Source organism: Dendronephthya gigantea, unplaced genomic scaffold (assembly GCF_004324835.1).
Source record: "Dendronephthya gigantea isolate DGI-Jeju-01 unplaced genomic scaffold, DenGig_1.0 000007F, whole genome shotgun sequence".
NCBI classification, from domain to species: domain Eukaryota; kingdom Metazoa; phylum Cnidaria; class Anthozoa; order Malacalcyonacea; family Nephtheidae; genus Dendronephthya; species Dendronephthya gigantea.
The window spans coordinates 2,024,264-2,044,554 of record NW_021163017.1 but is presented as its reverse complement, the minus strand read 5'-3'; the positions used below and the strand labels follow the sequence as shown (position 1 = coordinate 2,044,554).

The 20,291-nt window shown below is 36.7% G+C and overlaps 2 protein-coding genes and 1 long non-coding RNA gene across 3 annotated transcripts; 1 reads left to right on the top strand and 2 right to left on the bottom strand.

Annotated features, from left to right (window-relative positions):
- Window positions 1-5,561: 5,561 nt before the first annotated feature.
- LOC114517178 lies at window positions 5,562-8,194 on the bottom strand. Its single transcript, XM_028536835.1, has 2 exons — window positions 6,948-8,194; window positions 5,562-6,542 (listed from the first exon to the last, which is right to left on the bottom strand). Exons 1-2 carry the CDS (start codon window positions 8,192-8,194, stop codon window positions 5,618-5,620), a joined length of 2,172 nt encoding a protein of 723 aa, XP_028392636.1. The 3' UTR covers window positions 5,562-5,617.
- A 2,816-nt stretch (window positions 8,195-11,010) lies between these two features.
- LOC114517095 lies at window positions 11,011-12,835 on the top strand. The gene has a single exon (XM_028536741.1). The coding sequence runs from the start codon at window positions 11,073-11,075 to the stop codon at window positions 12,762-12,764; it is 1,692 nt and encodes a 563-aa protein (XP_028392542.1). The 5' UTR covers window positions 11,011-11,072; the 3' UTR covers window positions 12,765-12,835.
- Window positions 12,836-13,052: 217 nt separating this feature from the next.
- Window positions 13,053-16,118, bottom strand: LOC114517340. Its single transcript, XR_003686373.1, has 5 exons — window positions 16,029-16,118; window positions 15,763-15,870; window positions 14,744-14,875; window positions 13,934-14,073; window positions 13,053-13,214 (listed from the first exon to the last, which is right to left on the bottom strand). It is a non-coding gene; the product is annotated as an uncharacterized LOC114517340 (long non-coding RNA).
- Window positions 16,119-20,291: the final 4,173 nt, after the last annotated feature.

Here is a 20,291-nt window from a genome sequence, read left to right as displayed (position 1 = left end):
TTCGAATTTGAAAGACTAATACTAAATTATTTTTCAGGAACGATTAACTTTTTCAAAGGTTCAGACGTTGACGTTTCGAAAGGCCAGAAACATACTCTCTTGAGCTTATTTAAATATTATAATAACTAAAGTCGCCATGCAATCATACAAGAAAATTATTATTTAAATATATTCATTTCTTTTGTGATGTAATGTGTACCAGCGGTTGCCAATGGCGTTAGTGTTGTGAAATCGTCCCTATTTTCAACGGACAATGGGTATAAGATACAGGAGCCTTATCGATTTTATCCCTTCTCCTCTCAATGCCAGGAAAAATATCATAACGATTAACAATGTCCAAAGTATAGGTTTAATCCATGTAAACACACTTTTATTAATGCTATAATTTCCAGTAAGCAATTCAAAATCTGTTACTTTGTTTAAGTTATAAGTTAAACGGTGCACGATAACAAACTCAAACACTTATCGAAAACGCAGTTTCTTTTACGCGTTAACCCAAAATTCTATAACAATATATGCAGTCAATTATAATATATTTAACGTATTTAGGACAAATAGCTAGTGTATATCCAAATAGTCAATATTTTGACAATATCTATATAGTTCTTTATAATTGTTACAATTAACTTAATTGTAATATTTAATGCATGTATGTAGGAACGAATAGCGTATTTAAATTATCCTGTTACTATATATTTGTTTTTAATAGAGTTACAATAAATATAATATAAAGAAAATATAAATATAAAGCATTCACTTCGGTGCAATTTTATATATTAGTTAATAAACCTTTAATAATGATAATAATAATACTAAAGGCTGCATGCTTTCCAGTTACGCGTTTTTTATACGCAGGTAAACACACGGAAAATTTGAAATGCTTCTAAATTTTTATGATCTAACATCGATGCAGGTCTACAAGTGCATATGCGAAAAACGAAGTTCTTTCGGTTTTTTCAAAGGTAACATATATAAGGATTTAGACTTTTACGTGCGTATGAAAAACGTGCATATTTTTCCAAGTTTGCGCAAATTGCCCAAGATGACGCAATTATTCACGTTAACTACTCCCAATTTCATCAATCAATGTATTTATTTCCCATATAGGAACAGGTTTGTTGCCATAGGAATTAATCAAATGCATTGATTTGTATGCTGTGTATTTCTCTCTAATCGATCGACCTGTAAAAACTGATAAAGACTAATATCAACTATTGGAAGGAAGAATAAATGTAAAATCCCCCCGTGTAATTTTGGGCAGTGTCGCAGCTCCTTGCAAGAATGATTTTCATTGGCTGGACTTTGCCAAATACATTTCCGTTTCAACCAATAACATAGCTTCGTTCTTTAGAAAGGCATAGAAAAGCTAATATCCAATTGGACGAAATCGTCCGAGAGCTGCGACGTGTCCCGCGTAATTTTATGTATAATCTCGCGAACTCGTTGAATTGAGAAGTTTTTCGTCAACCTACTTCAAAATTCCTACTTCATGCAATCAATCATTCATTTACTCAATCAATCAAATCGCTTTCAATTTATAAACACTGCAAACCTTTGGGCTTTGGCGTTACAATCCGTTTAAAAAACCAATGATAACAAATGATTATGGTACTGCATGTTTTACAAGTAATAATGAGATTGAGATAAAAGCCGCCAGATTGGAAAGAGTTGACGCGTGCACGTAATCCTACAAACAACCCTGAAAGCTTCCACTTAAGAGTCAATATTTACTGTCAACAAATTAAACACCAAGGAAACGCGTAACGGGCTTAGCCAATTAAACTGATGCATGCATACAAACACATTGCCATTGGTAAATATCTGAACGATATATATTCAAAAGCTGCAAGCACTTAGTCTGCAGCAGCTGGTTGTATAAAACTCTTTAACTACATTTTGCATAGTTAAATCCTAGTTAACTCAGAAATACATGCATGACGACCCGGATTTGCCAATTTTGCCCTTAACTACACTTAAAAGTTAACTAGTCAGTAAAATTAATTTTATACAACTGGCCGCATAACGGCAGATCCATACAGATATATTGATTTTACAATTTCGTCAAACGGCTTATACTAATATAATAGTAAAGCCCAGTTTACACTACACTCAATTTATTGGCACGGCACGGCTAAAATGGGTATACCCGTGCCCAATTTTACTAGTGCTCAGGCTACCAAAACAAAGGCCGGGCGCGGATGAAATGGGCACGGGTACCCATTTTAGCCGTGCCGTGCCAATAAATTGAGTATAGTGTAAAGGGGGCTTAAATGCAGATGTATAGACCCTATATGCAACGAGGACAAGTACATGCAAAATTGACAAATTCATCATAAAGAAGTAATTTATTGAAAATTTGAACACTAGAAACAAAGGAATATCAATCTGTCATGTTTGTGTGTAGTTAGGAACAGGTATAGTTAGAGAGTGTTATTTTTCGACCTTTTAGCAAAAAGAGTGCGTGTATTATAAAGCAATATAGTTTTGTCAATGACCGATCTTAATTTGCGTAGTAACCATGCATGTACAGATGTATTTTGCAAACATGGTTGAAAGATAAGATTAAGCCGATTAACTGTACATGTGGGTTGAACGAGGATATGCGTGCAGATCCTTGGCAGAGCTAAGGAGGGTAATGGGTGTAGAAAAAAGATATATAGTAATATACTTAACGTGAGTGATACTTAACTGAATCTTAACTGAAATGAGGCCTAATGAAAATGGCATATAAATTCTGAGATAACATGCATAGCTATATGAAACATTGTTTTGCAACGGACTTTAATAGTTGTTGGCGTCAAAATATATATTGGGTTTTTTTTAGGCACCGCAGGCATTCTTGCATGAATGGACTACTTTTGACCACTGCTGTGTTTTTTCTGTTTACATGCGGCGTGCAATTTTTTTTTCATTTTAACACTTATAAAGGTCCATAAACACATTCCCTGGCTGTAGTCGTTATACCATGCATATATACAAGTTTTCCAGTTGTTCAATAAAAAGGCTCGTTTTTATATAGGAGAAATACCATGAGAAAAACTATAATTTCGGCGAAAATGTTCTAGTCTTCTTAAGACCGGACATCGAGTTTTACTATACATGATCTTCGTATAGCTATAACTTTTTCCCGTCACTATATCGAAGATGATTAAGCCTGTATATCAGCACCGTCAATTAAATCTCCAAGTACTAAGAATTAGAATTGCATGTTTGTAATATATGACTTGGCCAGCTTGCCGACGTTTCAACTACTTGACCTCCATCCCCCCACTCGTGGATATAAGTCGATTACTATCAAAACCTCTTCGTTTGTTTATAGATGTTCTGCATACTTTAGCTGTTCTAGCCGTTCAAGAATTCAGTTGGAAAGTAAGACCTTAAAAGATTTTTTTCTTAAGAAAATGTCCAGTCAGCTTATAATAGATACTAAGCTTATAATAAATATAAGCTCTTGAAATATTAGAATAATGTAGCTTTGCATTAACAAAAGACTATATAGTATAATCTGCTGTCCCCTTTGATTCTTAATGAAAGAAAACACTAAAGTCTACATGTCTATACCATACATTTGCTATACTTTAAAGCCTGTATTCTGCTCTCGGACAAACCACGCGTTATCGACAATGGAAATTAGGGAAATAGTAAAATCTGTTTTTCACGCGCTTTGAAACATATATATAGCCACGTTTATCGCTTGTCAATTTCTTGTCGAATTTTGCAATATAACGCCAATTTTTGCCGTACGAAATTCCATATAATCTGATCAGAATTTTCCGATATCCGCCACATTACGTTTGCCTCATCGATACACAAGCAAAATTAAACAATATATATGTAGTGGTAATGTAAAGACTCAGTTGTGTATATTAAATGTATAGGTGCAGATTAAATTTTATATACAGTCTTTTGCATTGGACTCGCAAACCAAAGGTCGCGGGCTCGATTCCCTTCGTGGCCAAACTTTTCAGCTTGCCTGGTTGCATGGTGACTCAGAGTAGCAACATCACATATACATATAATACATTTAATATATATGTATATATATATCAAAAACCCCACAATTATTCTGTGTATGCGGAACTTTTTGAACTGGAATCTAAATTCTTTTGCCAGATTGGACTGTTTAAATAAATATATTTGGCAATGTTTGGATGCATCTACAGCGTTAATTGGCAAGCTTCGGCTAGCGCGCGTAGCCGCGTAGGGCGTAGCAATTTAAGGTCGCGATGAATCATGTCAAAATTTCTGCGGTTTTTTACGTGTTTAAAATTTTGTTACTGAGATTGTACTCTGTCCATGACAGTAAATGAGGATTTCAGGGCACCGTACCTGTGGAATGCGGAATTCACAGAATGGCAATCTAATTTATCATCTCGCGTACTCGTGACTGTGTGGGGGCTGGTTTCGTGAAGGTACCTAATGCCTGGTCCATTTGTGGCTGGTGTCATGTAGAATATTTCTATGTGCATGTGCAATCGACAGTGACCGATTTGAATACAGAAATAAAGACGAATTTACATCTGCATGGAGGCTATTTCTCATCGATGAAAATGATTTGTTCACGACAATTTCGACCAAGCAGCAAATGCTCTAACAAGCACTTGTGTAATGTGATTTATTTCCCGCTTAAACTGACCGTTTGTGGTTTGGGTATTTGGTCTTTGTTAGTTTTCGATTTGCTGCTGGCCATTGACCACCTTTCCCTTATCGCGTGCACTCCATTATCTGTCGGTCTTTTAGATAGGGCGCCAAACCCATCATATAGGATTTTTAATTATCGTCGGCCAGGCGTATCCCCTTGGGGGTACACCTTGCCTTTAGGCTTAGTAGTCTATTTATAAGATCACATTACATAAATTTCTTATTTCCTTCGTAGATATTTGGTTTTATGAACTCATCCAAAAACTCTCTCGCAATTTAATTTATCATCTACATGTGACTTTGTGGAGGCTGTGACTTAGGTAGTTCAAAATTCATCAACCTCAAATTTTATCCGTACCAAACCTAAATTTGAGCGTAATTTAAACACTGCAGTATATTATAGTCATGGAACCCAAAATTGTGGTAAACCCAAATTAAGTTTAAAGCAAAAAACGCAAACGGAGTTGAACGACTTTGCTAAGTATACAGTAAGTTTGATAATGATATTATAAATACCCAAACAAACCCACAAATTATTCTTAATCGAGTGAAATATCAAAAAATACTAGTTGATTCACTTGTAATCTTCTAATAGCTAGCTATTTAAGCCATGCATTGAGGTTATTTCCATTGTCTTGTACAGTCACTAAAACTAAGATAAGTTCTTTACAATGTCGGCGTTATATAGACATAGCACACGAAATTCCGATTGACCAATACGTATATTATATTTAAAACTGACATAAGGTCTAAAACATGTTTTAAAAAATGTGTTACATATTATATAGACGCTGATTACATGCGAGCTATATAGAAGTATTTTAAATCGCAATGTACGTTTGATAATGATCAAGCATATATAAAGTCATATTTTTGGCGGATTAAATCGATGATTCGATAACATGAAATGAGCAATCTTGAAGTATTCTAAAGCTGCACTGAGCCTTTAATCCATGCGACACATGATAGTTAGAAGTTACTTATTATAGCTCTTGCTTTTAGATACGAGGTATATGCTTAGCGCAAGAATATTGCTTGCGTTGTCCCATGTGGAAAATTCTTTATGACATCTTGGACAACAAACCTTTGAAATGGTTCCAGTGAATTTGGTCACCGGCGATTCTTTCTTGCATTTCGGGCAGGTGTATTCGGCTCCTTTTTGTAAGCCTTCTAATGATTTCGTTAACTTTGCTGTTAATTCGTACCCACGTTGTTGGTAATTTTTTTTCTCTGTTTCGCTGAGATCATTCAACGTCCAGTTAACATCAAAGAATTCTAACTGAAGCACTTGGTCATTTTGTATCTTGAAGAATCCGTTGTCGGCCCACTCTGCTCCCTGGGAATTCATGAAGGTCAAGCATTTGCTGTTGTAACTTGTCAAAACGACGGCGTGACCAGATGTGCTAGATTCTTCAGATGTTGGACGTTTACGAACATCAAGTACCTCTTGCGTGAGCACACCAGCTGGATTGTGTTTGTAAAAACTAGAGAAAATCTCCCATTCATCATCAGTTAAACGAAATCTTGCAACAACAAAGCGTTTCTCTACAATGGCCTTCTTTGCTCCGATGATGTCTACTTCTTCGCTATATAACCGATATTGCGGGCAAATGTTTTTTAGAACTTTGCAGGTATTGGCACCACGTTCTCCATAGGCCCTGATTATTTCATCTTTCAACGTGTGAAAATCTGGACAGCCCTCGTCGCGACCGTAGATTCGCTGCATTGCTAAATGAAGCACAGCAGCTACTGCGTGCGCGTAGCACGTGTCCTTCTGTTGATTCTTTGGTGTAAATGTAGTTGTCGTTTTGTTGATGTACATATCCAGGTCAACAGAAGCAAGAAGCTCGGGAAGTGCATCTTGGCTAAACAACACATCTTTAATTATTTCGCAAAACTCCCTAAAACAATTTTATCAAAACTGTTAATTTCCTATATGGTAGGGTCACACACCGTTTTCGACTCTGCGCATGGATGCCCCCCTGTATGACGCACTATCTATGTTGAAAATTGTTGACAGTTATACAACTGAGTGTTATGTAAAGGATACGCCTGCCAGTAGACGCAGAAACAACTGTAAGTAATGAAATTTCCAAAACCCTTGCCATAATAATTATAAAAGCTACGACTGATAGTCCGATCAAAAAAAAATTAATAAATTGCAACCGCGCTGTTTTATAATTTATATGCAAACAACTAAAAGAAGAGGTTGATCTACAGGCCTTGCGAACTGATTAAAAGTGAAATTCTACGAATTTCTCATGTGTTGTTATATTTCACAATGAGAACAATTTCATGTACATTACCTTAGGTTATCTGGGTGATTGATTTGAATGAACAACTTCGTTTCATTGTTGGTGATATCGAGCGTCCATTCACGTTTCGCCAAAATTGCTCTTGGTAGGAGTTGTGTTGATACTTTAGAGCTCAACGAGAACAGGAACTTGGCTCCAGGCTCCCAATCATTTTCCATTTTGTCGTACAGTCGCTTCGGTTCGATATCAGTGGATCTCGTGATAAAACACGTCACGACTTTGACACCAGCATCCCTAAACTGGGAAGTAATTTGTTCAATTTGAACAGTGTCGTCATTTTTTCCGTCAGTTGGCTCACCGTCCGATAACACGAAAAGTATTTTATTCTCACAAATTTCCCGTTTAAACAGAGTTACGGCGACTTTGAGCGACTGATATAATGGTGTTAGGCCATAAATGAAGGGTTCGATGCTGGTCAGAAGCTCTCTTTGTCGGGCTGAAGAAAGTTCTTTTGTTTCCCCAATATAGCCATGAATAATGCGAGAAGCATCGTGCACACTGAAGATCGATTTATATATATCTACGTCTTGTAGAATCAGATGGACATCTTTGCCACTGGCCAGAGAGTGCCTTGTTTTTTGCTTCGAAGTGCCCGTTAATTGGCCGAAATTATTAATTAACTTCCATTTGCCTTTTGAAGTAAGGTAAGTTCTTGCTTTCTCTACAACATCCTTAATATCCTGTTCGTTTGCTGGTCTGATACGACTCATAAGAGAAGCAGTTAATGCATTTCTTTTGATTCCACCCTGATTTGTCCCAGAAACACCCTCATCCTTTCTTTCTTGTTCCCTGTCACGAACACTGTGTGGCAAAATATCTTGGACGAACGTACGTAAAAAATCCTTGTCATCCTTTAAATTGAGCAAAATTGTTTTCGCCTTGTAATCACTTACTGTTTTTTGAATGAGTGTTATATCTCTTGCCCATATTCGTATGTTGCGGGCGCCATTGTTCTGGAGAATATCGAAAATGTCATTGATGGTTTCTTTAGTTGCTGGTTCTTCCACAATCGCTTTGATTTGCTCAACAGTTCCGATAACGTCAAATATTTCTTTGGCATGCCGACCAGCAACTAATGCCCCGACGCCGATGGCGAATACCTTTGCATCATCGTGAATGAAGTAATCAATAACTTGAAATATCGATTGAGCCCAAGGCCCAACTCTTTCGTCCGGCTCGCCTTTAATTTTTCCCCGCATAGACCGAGACACGTCAAGTATCATTCCAGTTAGTGACATTTTTCCGTGCTCCAATTTCAGAATTTTATTTTGCGAAATAACTTATAACAACGCGTTGCACTGATTCGAAGTTTCTCATTGCATCATGAATTTGCGTCTAAAAAAGTGACAAAAATGTGGCGATTGCGCAACTTGGTAGGTTAAAATTATTATTTTAATACACGGGCAGCAAAAATATTAATATAAAATATTGATGATGCATGGAATACTTTGTTTAAACATGCAGGCAACCAGGCTAAACTATATATCAGTATGGACTATGGTGGTCATGTTCAATCATCCATTATTTTAAAACTCGACCATGCATCTACAATGATTTTTGAATTGCTGAAGACTGTGGTAAAACAACTGCCGCTAAAATAAAACAAGAACACCTCGCAACGTTTTGACCTAAGAACCTTCGTTTTCGAAAGTCTTTGAGTTTTTTTTTAACTCAGGCATTTGACGCATGCTCGTTATTCAGATTGATTCCATTCACAAGTAAAATGAATTCTGTGGGCAGTATTATATCTCGCGGTGAATTACATATTCGGAAGCTGTTGAAATATTCCCATGCAATCACACTCGTCATGCAATTTTACATAATAAATACGCCAAATTTAATTAAAAACACTCAAGTTTCGATATTTTGTAATATTCAATATAAGTCATTGCAGTCTAAGTAACGCCTAAAATAGACCTAAGAATGAAAACTTCTTTAGTTGTTTTCTTGGGGGACACTATCCGCGAGGGGGGACATAATCCGCTGGCGTAGATAGTTCCGTGATACTTTCTCCGGGGGACACTATCCCCTAGGATAGCGGCTTGAACGTCAAAGCTGCGAAGTAATCATTAGTGTGGTTTTGCCGGTACAACAACAACAAGGTATAAAGGGGAAACTCGTGAAATATGCTTAATGCATGCATATAAAAATGGTATAACAGTATAACATTGAATTTTCTGTTTTCGATAGGAATAAATTCAAAGGGCTATGCACGTTCATGCACGAGACATAACTTGTAGTCTGCTTACCATGTCTGTACCGCAATACATAAAAGTCAACACCCACTTTCATATATTTCCTGAACCTGATGCGATAACATATTGGGGAATTTATTGTATGTATAAGAAGACATCAACGAAAGTATTTTCTCAACACTTATATACCCAATGACATTTATATGTGCTAGCCGTCTAATGGTAATATAGGCGATTATGTTTACGGCGAAGCGCAAACGGCCAACTTAAATTCGTATTCGCGAGATAGCTTATTATTAATCAGCTAACTCGACGTTGGAAAATCTTGACCATGAAAATGGAATCATGAAATGTGAACTAAGCTGTCGAAAATTGTACGGTTTACTTTTTAATGTGATTCCGCTTCGGGGTACTGGTTTGTCGTTAATGTCAATCTTAAGGTTTCTATAACCTAATTTAATCCTAAAGCCTCCAAACCCGCGAATAAACCTCAATTCACCCTTGAAGTCTGAACTCCCCAAACCCGCGATTTAACCTCAATTCACGCCTTTATAGAGTTTATGGAAATTTCGTTTATTAAATATTGCTTGAGAAAAAGAGAAGGTTACGGGTAAATCAATATTAAAACTTTACTTACAGTGTTATGTATCCAGGTAAGTTTTCTATATGATCATATAGTCAAGTCCATCAAGCAACGATGGGCCTGTCAGAGCTGAAAATCACATCATGACACATATCTCATTAGATACAGATTCGCCCGGTGTGTATAACGTTAATACGAGCTCACTTCGTTGCGCTATACCTGCCTTTCTGTTAAATCTATATGGCAATTGATAAGTTCGGTACAATTATATACGACAGATTATTATTTATTGGCATTGTGTAAACGCAAATTGCGTATCGTTTCACATGCAGAGAGTAAAATATTCCTGCTGTGGCTGGCATGATAACATCCAGGATGCATGCAGTCGTCAATTGAAATAACATTTCGTTCGAGACGAATTGAACAATGATACATATAATCGATAATAGCCTTTACACATACCGATATTTCTAAATAGCTAAAATATAATTTTACGCAATATAGTTCCAACCATTAGTTATGATTCAAGAATTTAAAATAGCCTTGAGATAAAGGAATGTTTTATTTCAATGAATTTGTGTACAAGAACTCGATATGGGAAACGTGCATGTGGCGGTGTGGGAGAACTGAAGTTGATCTGAGTTGTCATGGTAATGAAATGTGCAACGTAAGTACATTTATATAATCACATATAATCTATTGCATGAAGGCGGAAATTAACAAACAGTTATTTTAATTTTCACTAGCGTGACTCAGATGATTAAAATTACAGGTTTCCAGCACCTAGCTGTGAAGATCATTTCCAGGTTTAAATCTTTTTAGTATCGTGTGAAACTCTCGTTTTAGGCTAAGAGAGACTGCACATGCAATTCCGCAGTGAAGTAGATTGTTTGTTTTTAGTGTTGTGACACTAACGGCTTTGCAGTATAGATTAATTGATATGCAGCAACCTCGCAAGCGAGGCTTTTTTAGCGTGGGTCGTGCAGATTCGTCAATTTTTTTGTAAAGGGGCTCACCCTGGAAGGCCAAATGTATACAATACCAATTTTGTTTACTTCTCATTATCAAAAAAATATATTTTTACGAGCTTTCAGCTATTATCAAGCTTACTAAGCGTTTCGTGAATTCAGTTTAACGGCACATCAAATTCTCCTGGACTGCACCAGTTAGCCCCGCAGAGTACTTCGGACCACGCACCTGCCGCGTGATCATGACACAGCATCATTACGTAATTATTGCTCCGTTGTCACGACTAAATAAAAACGAAAAACCTGTAGCGTTTGCAGGTACATAACGTGTAATACGACACAACAAATTCATTCAGATAAGACAATTCTGATGTCCTCAATTGTGCTGAACATCGTCAGTGTAGCGACTGGAACTGTTGTGAACAGCGTTTGTGATCACGTCGCAGGCCGACTGAGACACGGGGATTGTACGGACGAAAAATGTCGACAGTTGATAGTTCGGGAACTCGACGAAATAAAGACAAAAATCGACGGTTTGGCTCGTAAGGATCTGCAAAGTAGTGTCTGTTTCCTTAAAGATGGTCTGTGCCTTCTAAATCATGCATTTGAAGGCGCAGCAAACGACATTGAAGACAATAAACCCTTGGACTCTTCCGAACAAAGTGAAGATTCATCTTTTGCACTTGCAGAACATGATGATGAATTGCGTTCTCAAATATCAGCATTCAACAAAGCCTTAGCCCGCTCGCCACAGACGCTGACTGTCAGGTCCAAGGAACGTTTTACGTCGGCAAAGTTGTCCTTCGAAAACGCCTATTCGAAGGCAACCGAAGCCTTCAACAACGAAGCTCTGAGCACGACAGAAAGGATTTTGGCGACGAAACTACGAGTTGTTTCAAGGATGTTGCAGTGCTTGCATGAGGATCCCGAGATGGCGATGGCTTTTTGTAAACTATATTTGCAGCAATTGCACGAACTTCCTGCCGTCAGAAAACGCTTTGTCGTCTTTTTTCGAAACAAAGTGAAGTCAAAATTGAGCCAAAGAAAAAGAGGCGAAAACATTCGCTGTGTGATGGAGCTAAGCTACGCTTTGTACGAATACGCGAAACTTTTCGCCAGAACCGGTCTCGACGTTTTGGGAAGTTGGCCGATAATAAAGCTACGTAGGAAGGCAATTAATCCTTTGCTGATGCCCAATAAAGTCCTTAAAAAGATGCTGAAACATGGCGTACGTTCGCCCAATCAGTTTCTCTTCGACCAAATCGACAACTCTTCATGCATTGCGGTGAATAGTAAAGGAGAAATTGTCGCGAAAAACAACAGCGGAAATAGTTTAGAAGTGCTTGGGACCGACAGTAAAGTTTTAGGGTCGTTTTGCTTTGATTCAGAGGCTGACGGTTTTGAAATACTCGCACTGGCTACGGATTCGGACGATTTTGTGTACGCCGTAACTCGTTATAAGAATAAGTCACACGATTTGTTTTGCTACAAGTTGTACATATTTGGCGTTGACCTTGGATATGTCGAGAAACAGTTCTATCTGGAGTGTCTTACAGGTGCCGGGGAAGGTCATCACATAGTTTGCCTTGCTGTTTGTCCCAGCAGTAAGAATATCCTAGTCACAAAACAAGACGACGCGAAGGTCTTTGTTTTTTATCCCAATGGTGAGTCAAGAAACAGCTTTGGGCTACAAGCCTGGAATTTGATCAGAGATCTTGAAATTTCTGCGAGAGGCGAAGTCGCTGCTGCCGAACTTGTGGGAAAGACAGTTGGAATTTACACGCAAGATGGGACATTGAAACATGAGATAACGTTGCCCGGCTTACATAAAGTATGCGGGCTTGCATTCGATCGTGTTGACAATACTGTAGTGGTCCTTACAGAGGTTCTTACTGGCTGTTTTCATGAATATCGTTTATTAAGTTATTCTGAGTCTGGGGAATTGTTAAGAAGTTTGGTTTTACCACGACAGAAGAAAGACGTTGGTTATCATCTGACGTCACATCCAAAGGGTCCACTGGCTGTGGTACATAAAACTGGAGTTATATTTCTTCATCATTGAGTAACCTAATGCTTGTTACGTTTTGAACTCTCCACCTATCTCCTAGTAATTCCTCCGAACGAAAATTTTATGTAAGCTTTATAACTATATTAAAAATGAATTTATGTTTATCGTTTAGGATGAATCATGCATGGGGTGTTCTTAACCTTATGATTTCCTCAAGCCTCGTTCCCAGGCTCTTTGAAGTACTTCGCGGTACTTTCCGCCACAAAATCCAGTGAGTGGGCATTTCTTTTAGGTCGGTACTTTAGAATTCTAATAGTTCTTAAATCGACAAAAAAAACAAATAAACACTATAATGAGCCATTTAAAACTAATTTTATTTATTTAAGTCCCCTTTATTCAGAATGTTATCTTTATCTCTAGGCTAACAATTCGTATCACAATATTACTTATAAATCAAAGAATTAAAATGCTTGTGGAGGATCTTTTTTCTCAATTGCGACATCTCTAAAGCAAAAAGATAATAAGCTTGTTTAATGACTTCAACAACGGCCGTGTTTATTCATAAACGTCCGGTGAAATCTGCAAAATTAATGTCAAATTATCCTTACGATCTTTACTGGCTTCAAATAGAATGTTTTTTCACGTGATAATGCAGTAGCCATGCAGTATACCTTGCATTTAGAAGTAGCTAATTGTTATTGGTGGAGTAGGGAAGTAAAGAAACTTGAATGAAATGTTACTGAACTTGGTAGAAAACTTTTTCTCTTTAGAAGCAAGTTTTAAATCATTCCACTGAGGAACTCAAGTGTACAAACAGGGAAACGTTTGCAAGGCGAATATTTCTCTGAAATTCAGAATTTTTGAAAATAGCGCACCTCCATCTCATATCATATAATACAATATAATTGTTGCAGAATGATTGCGTATTATATTGTATATTTATAATGCCCATTGGGTTTAGCTAATCGCCTGGTTTCTAAAAACGCATCACATGCATGCACTCGATCGAACTCATTGTCATTGAGTGTGACATCTTTAATCACTTCGTTGCTATTTCCTAGCGGTATTTCATTTTAGATTTGATTTTTCGGCAATGTTTTACTTGAGGATTACGATTTCTGCGTGGCATTCAATAAGTGTGAGCGCACGAGTGTCACGTCATATGCAGGCGAGTGTTTTCTTGCAATTCACCCCATGACGATACATACTGTAGCTATACATACCAATTAGTCTTTACAACAAGCCTTGTTTGTATCCAAAGTGCAGTATTTTGAAGTACTGCAGTCGTGTGTTCCTGACGGGCATGGATCATCTATGTAGTAGCAAGTGCATTCAGGATAATCACAGAATTCTTTTTCTCTGGCTGAAATGTTAAGCGTAATGATGGCCAAGGTTATTTATGCATAACTTTATATATATATATATATATATATATATTTATATATATATATATATATATATATATATATTGTGATATATATTGTGATTCATACTGTGAATCAGGTAGACTCATATAACTGATGCATTTAGAGGAAATATCTTCAGAAAGGTTTCGAAATACAATAAAGCGGAAATTGATTTTCAGCCGTTCTGTGCATGCAACGTTTTGAAGCAGTAGCTCTCTTGGGAGTTGATCAATGCATGGTGCATGAGATAGGGAAAAATTTATTGACTCTTATTACTTTACCACTTCAGCGAAAAGTTATTTTATAAGGTGTACAAATGTATAACCACAAATATAAATTTATATGCATGGGGTAAAACGTTTATGAGGACGATCGAAAAAGACCAAATGTGGGATGTTCCTTTGCGAGGAATAAATCCCGCCCATATATAAACTAAATTAATTAAGATGTTTCGAACATGACATGTAATTTCAAAATTACGAAAAGGGGCTGAAGATGTAGAGTTTAACTGTTTAACAGGCCTGAGTCCTCAAACGTATACACTCGTGTTATATCTTAATCAATTCATTCCCATTAACTGTCCATTTCTATATACAAAATACTTTGTTATTGACTAAGTATACGTACGTTTTTTATAGCAACAAGGTTTGTTCGTGTCGAGGGTGCAATAATATGTGTTACTGCATTCGCTCATTCCAGTTGGACAAGGGTCATTCTTGTAATAACAAATACAGTTGGGTTGATCACAGAATATCTTGTCTGAAAACACAATTATTATCATTACTATTATTATTATTTGATAATAGAGAGAAAATGGACTGTTTAAGAAAAATTACAACAATTAGTATTAGAACCAATTATATCTTCTGTCGCCGAAGTAAGGTGTGGGAACGGTCCTGAATTATTGCAAGTTATGCAAATCGTCGTATTGTTTTATATCGTATTATTATATAGCTTAATACTAATATTATGGTAGTGGTTGAAGATTGAAGTATAGTCCCTTTATAAGTTACCTGTTTAAAAGAAAATGATACTAATAAAGCTTTCAGTATTAAATGGTTACACTTCTTCGCAGTTTAATATTGAATGACAAAACGTTTACAACAGGGACACTACATATTAAGAAACGATCGGTATTTATCAATCGAAACACTCATTTAAACTCACAAGCTTGTTCATTTATGCTTTGAAATAAAAGTTGAATTTTGGTTAAAAATATGATTTCCTGATGTTTGAAAACTCCCCCTAGCTGCTTGTCCAATATTAATAATTATTAATCCCGAATTTATTAAATAAGGCCTTATTACTATTATGTTCAATTTCAAACAAGTCAAAAATTTTTAAGGTGATGCATGTTTACGTATTTTATATACCTTTTCCCATGCTGGTATTATAGCTGCTAGTAATGTTATTAAGTAAACGTATTACGGAGAAAAATTCAATGCTGTTGCATGTTATATAATTACATATTGCTGAGAATTATAAAATGACTCGACTCTCTATAGTATTAATTGAGGATTCAGGTTACTCTAATCTCCATATTCATCGTGTATCATATTCATCCAAATCAAGACTTGCGGATAAGCTAAGACACTGGAAACAAACTAGTATAATGTACCTCGCTAAAGCAGTTTTGATCGACCTACCTTGGTCGTAAAATCTGAACGACCTGTCCCGGGTTCTCGCTGTAGCGAGCACCGCCACCAACAACACCAGGAAAGAACCTATTTCAACTTTCATTCTTTTCTTTTAGCCTATAGTCAATAAAACCAGCGTGTGGTTGGGCAAAGTGTATATCGTCCATCTTCGTGCATGTAGTAGGGCGTACGATAGGGCGTACCATGGCCCCTTAGCTTGAAAACCCATCATGTATATAAATGTATTATGATTAACACAATGAATTACGACTTACTTTGTTCTCCACTGCTAGTTAGTCGCCTTCAGGTCTTGTGAATGAACTGCAAGCTGCTGTTACGCTCTTTTTGTGTCCTCCGTGTGATCATTTAAGCCATGAATAAGTAACAAACCAGAACTGGTACCGCCTACCTGACCGGACCCACGATCACTTGAGATGCGACGTCTCGCTTTCTCTGAAGTATTTCACCATTCCTCCCCCTCACACAGCATGAATGGCAATTTGAACTTAACATTAATAAAATAGGACGGTGTTTGTTGCAAGAACTAGCAATATATTAGAATTTTAGGATAAAAACGGAATCGCGCTTTTGCATTTGTGCATCATGGTGCCGCCAACTTGGTTTTGACAGGAAAAAATATTTTTTTTTGCGGAAGTTTAAAGTAAATTAAATCATCATGATATTGATCGCTCTTAAAGTATTGTTTTCGCTGGAAAACAGAATGAATTATTATTACCGTATTCACGGATATTTTGAGAGGGTAAAAGTTTTGGGGTATACTATTGCACTGTTATCAACACGTACTCTCTTATATATACTCTCTTATATAATCTAATAATATATATAAATATAAACACACAAGTTCTAAACCACACTAATTTATGTAATATATATATATATATACATTATATATATAACAGATCGTTGACGTTGTACATTTTATATAGCGCCCGAATAGTGCAGGACTGTTTTGCAAAGTAACATAATTTCACTCTAGGTCGTTTTCAAATGTAATTTTTTTTCTCGAGTGCGTATATTAATTTCAAATTAAATATGGTGATCAAAATTTGAGCATGCACATTTGCTTCTCCAAACACTTCTTAATAATATTGCTCGTGCCTGTTTATGTAATATATTGACAATAGAAGATGTTCTACCGTATTATTTCCTTCATTTATGTTTTTACGGGTGGTTTAATTGATTGGAATTTATGTTTATCTATAGATCTAAAGGCTCATCTTTTTATAGATGCATTTTACGAGTAATTAGTTATGAATGCCCTGAAATATATACGAGCTCCGACTTGAACATCCGTAACTTATGCCTATATAGGTCAAACGTCGCCGCTCTTCTCATGCATGCACCGAACCTAATACATTTGTTTGAGTTCACTTGCATTAGGTTCGGTGCATGAGAAGAGCGACGTTTGAATTGCTTCGTAATTTTCTTGAAAGTGGTTTCTCCGGCTAACAGGGTAATTCTGCAATAACTATCTAAAGGCTAATCTTTTGATAAATCAAGTATGATTTTTGGCACTTCACTCGATGCACGTCAATTCTAGAGGTTTATAAGGGTCTTAATTTCGAGTGCATGGAATTATACATACTTCAAATTCAAGCCAGGAACAGTTGATGGAAAAATTAGTCAACTAGTTGCTTTATTTACGATTAATTAGTGATGAATAAGAGCTCGTATATACGAGTATATTTGAACACCCGTTACTAATTCACTCGTTCACGTCGATCAGAAGACGAAAATCGAACTATAAAATCCAGTAAAAATTTCAAGTGTAAACAGGCGTCCAATTTACAAATTTACCTAAAAAATTTCGTGGTGAACTAATATTTAATTAATTTCCTTATCAGCGGAAACTTCTCGTTTTCTCCATAATCTGTCGACCGTGTTACCCTTGCCAATATAGTTTCCGGAATTCGCGTTCATTTTGAAAACTTCTGAAGACGGTAGAGATTAATGAGCTGTCTAATGTTCAGCTGTGCCTGCATGATATTTTATCGAGTTTACAAACTGGAAATTAACGTAGTGGTAAATTTACTTTTCGAACTTAATTTTGCCAATTCGAATTTAATGCAAATGTGTACATACCCCATAGTAAGCGTTATAGCTTCTCATTTTTTACTGTTACCGGTTGCTTATATAATAGGGTCTGATCAGCAAAAGTGTAATTAAACTATTGCAAACATGTTCGACTTGACTAATGACTATACGAGCAATTTTCAGCTAGTGCGGATGAAATAATTTTTTACATCACGTGAAATGTATGAAATAGAAATATGATACAAGTGAGGTAATTTCATTATTTACTCGCAAGATATACAACACTCGGGATATGAAGAATGAATACATAATAAGTATGATTCGCCATATAAAATCACAGCAAAAGTTGCAAATGTAAACAGGCCACAACGTCCAAGGACCGGTTTTAGAAAACTCTTTAACTAATACGAATTCAAGGTATCGAATACGAATTCAAGGTATACCGACCTCATAGAAAGCATTATAGCTACTCGTTTCTCTACAGTTACTGCTAACTGCGATTTCTTACCACGCCGCAGTAGGTCAAACTGATTTAAAACTCTATCAGACTAACCAATCGCAAGCGCAATGTCAATGATAGGTTGACCAAAGGCAACGGTAGTGGTGGTAGGGTATATAGTCGCCTGAATCTCAACCTTACCACATTCACTGATGTGAAATGATCACGATGAAAATTCTTCTGTGTTTTCCGTATTTACATTTCTTACATAAACCGAAATGTTATTGTATAGAAACATTAGAAAACCCTAAGAAGGAAAAAATACTGTAGCTTCAAAATCCTCTTCTTTTGTATGATAATTAAAAGGTATTTAATAAGTAATAGCAGCACATGGTAACGCCAAATGCACACGCAAACACTTAAAATACATCGTCTCGCTTTTTAACTCCTTCTCATGCATGTTATGACACCTCCCCTCTGTGCAACATGAAAGACCGTTTAAATTTAACACCAAAATAATAAAACACCAATGCGAATTTAATGCGAATGTGTACAAACCCCATAGTAAGCATTATAGCTTCTCGTTTTTTATTGTTACCAGTTGCTTTTAATAGGGTCTGATCAGCACAAGAGTAATTAAACTATTGCAAACATGTTTCGACTTGACTACGCGCAATTTTCAGTGCGAAATAATTATTTACATCACGTGAAATGTATGAAATAGAAATATGATACAAGTGAGGTAATTTTATTATTTACTCACGAGATAGACAGCATTCGGGATATAAGATAATAAGAATACATAATAAGTATGACTCCCCATAAAATCGCGGCAAAAGTTGCAAATGTAAACAAGCCTCAATTAATGTTTAGGGGCCGGTTGTATAAAACTCTTCAACTGCATTTTGCTTAGGGTAAATCAATTACGATTTTGTGGCACTTCACTCGATGTAGCTATATTCTAAAGGTTTTTAAAGGGTCTTACACAACTCAATTCAAGCCAGGAACAGTTGAGAAAAATGAGTCAACTATCGGTCCTCCGACAGAAATCGTACCCACGCTTATGCGATGCCGGTGCAGAGGTCTTGCCACTGAGATACAGAGGTAGCTGATAAGAGCAAGCGTGGTTAATGTGTATTTGGAGGTGGTCATGCCGAGAATAGGTGAGGGAAAATCAATTACGATTTCGTGGTACTTCACTCGATGTAGGTTAAAATACATCTTATTATTTCCGTCACGAAATCCAGTGAGTGGGCATTTGCTTTAGATTGTGTGATTGATACGCAGCCAAATCGCGACGGTCTTTGTTTTTTATTCTTTGTTTTTTATCCCAATGGCGAGTCAAGAAACAGCTTTGGGCTGCCAGGCTGGAATTTGATCAGAGATCTTGAAATTTCTGCGAGAGGCAAAGTCGCTGCTGCCGAACTTGTGGGAAAGACAGTTGGAATTTACACCCAAGGTGGGGCACTGAAACATGAGATAACGTTGCCCGGCTTACATAAAGTATGCGGACTTGCATTCGATCGTGTTGACAATACTGTAGTGGTTCTTACAGAGGTCCTTACTGGCTGTTTTCATGAATATCGTTTATTAGGTTATTCTGGGTCTGGGGAATTGTTAAGAAGTTTGGTTTTACCACGACAGAAGAAAGACGTTGGTTATCATCTGACGTCACATCCAAAGGGTCCACTGGCTGTTGTACATAAAACTGGAGTTATATTTCTTCATCATTGAGTAACCTAATGCTTGTTACGTTTTGAACTCTCCACCTATCTCTTAATAATTCCTCCGAACGAAAATTTTATGTAAGCTTTATAACTATATTAAAAGAGGATGAATTTATGTTTATCGTTTAAGATGAATCATGCGTGGGGTGTTCTTAATCTTATGATTTCCGCCAGCCTCGTTCTCAGGCTCGTTGAAATACTTCGCGGAGAAAGCACAATGCGCCCGGGGAGTGCTTGTGCACAAAATTCAGTCAGTGGGTATTTCCTTAGATCGGGACTTTAGAATTCTGATAGTTCTTAAATCGACAAAACTGAAG

Excerpts from the sequence above, each read along its gene's own strand:
- LOC114517178 (XM_028536835.1), bottom strand. The coding sequence starts at position 8,194 with ATGTCACTAACTGGAATGATACTTGACGTGTCTCGGTCTATGCGGGGA. Across the intron at positions 6,543-6,947 it reads AATCACCCAGATAACCTAAG|GGAGTTTTGCGAAATAATTA; the intron begins GTAATGTACATG and ends AAATTGTTTTAG.
- LOC114517095 (XM_028536741.1), top strand. The coding sequence starts at position 11,073 with ATGTCCTCAATTGTGCTGAACATCGTCAGTGTAGCGACTGGAACTGTT.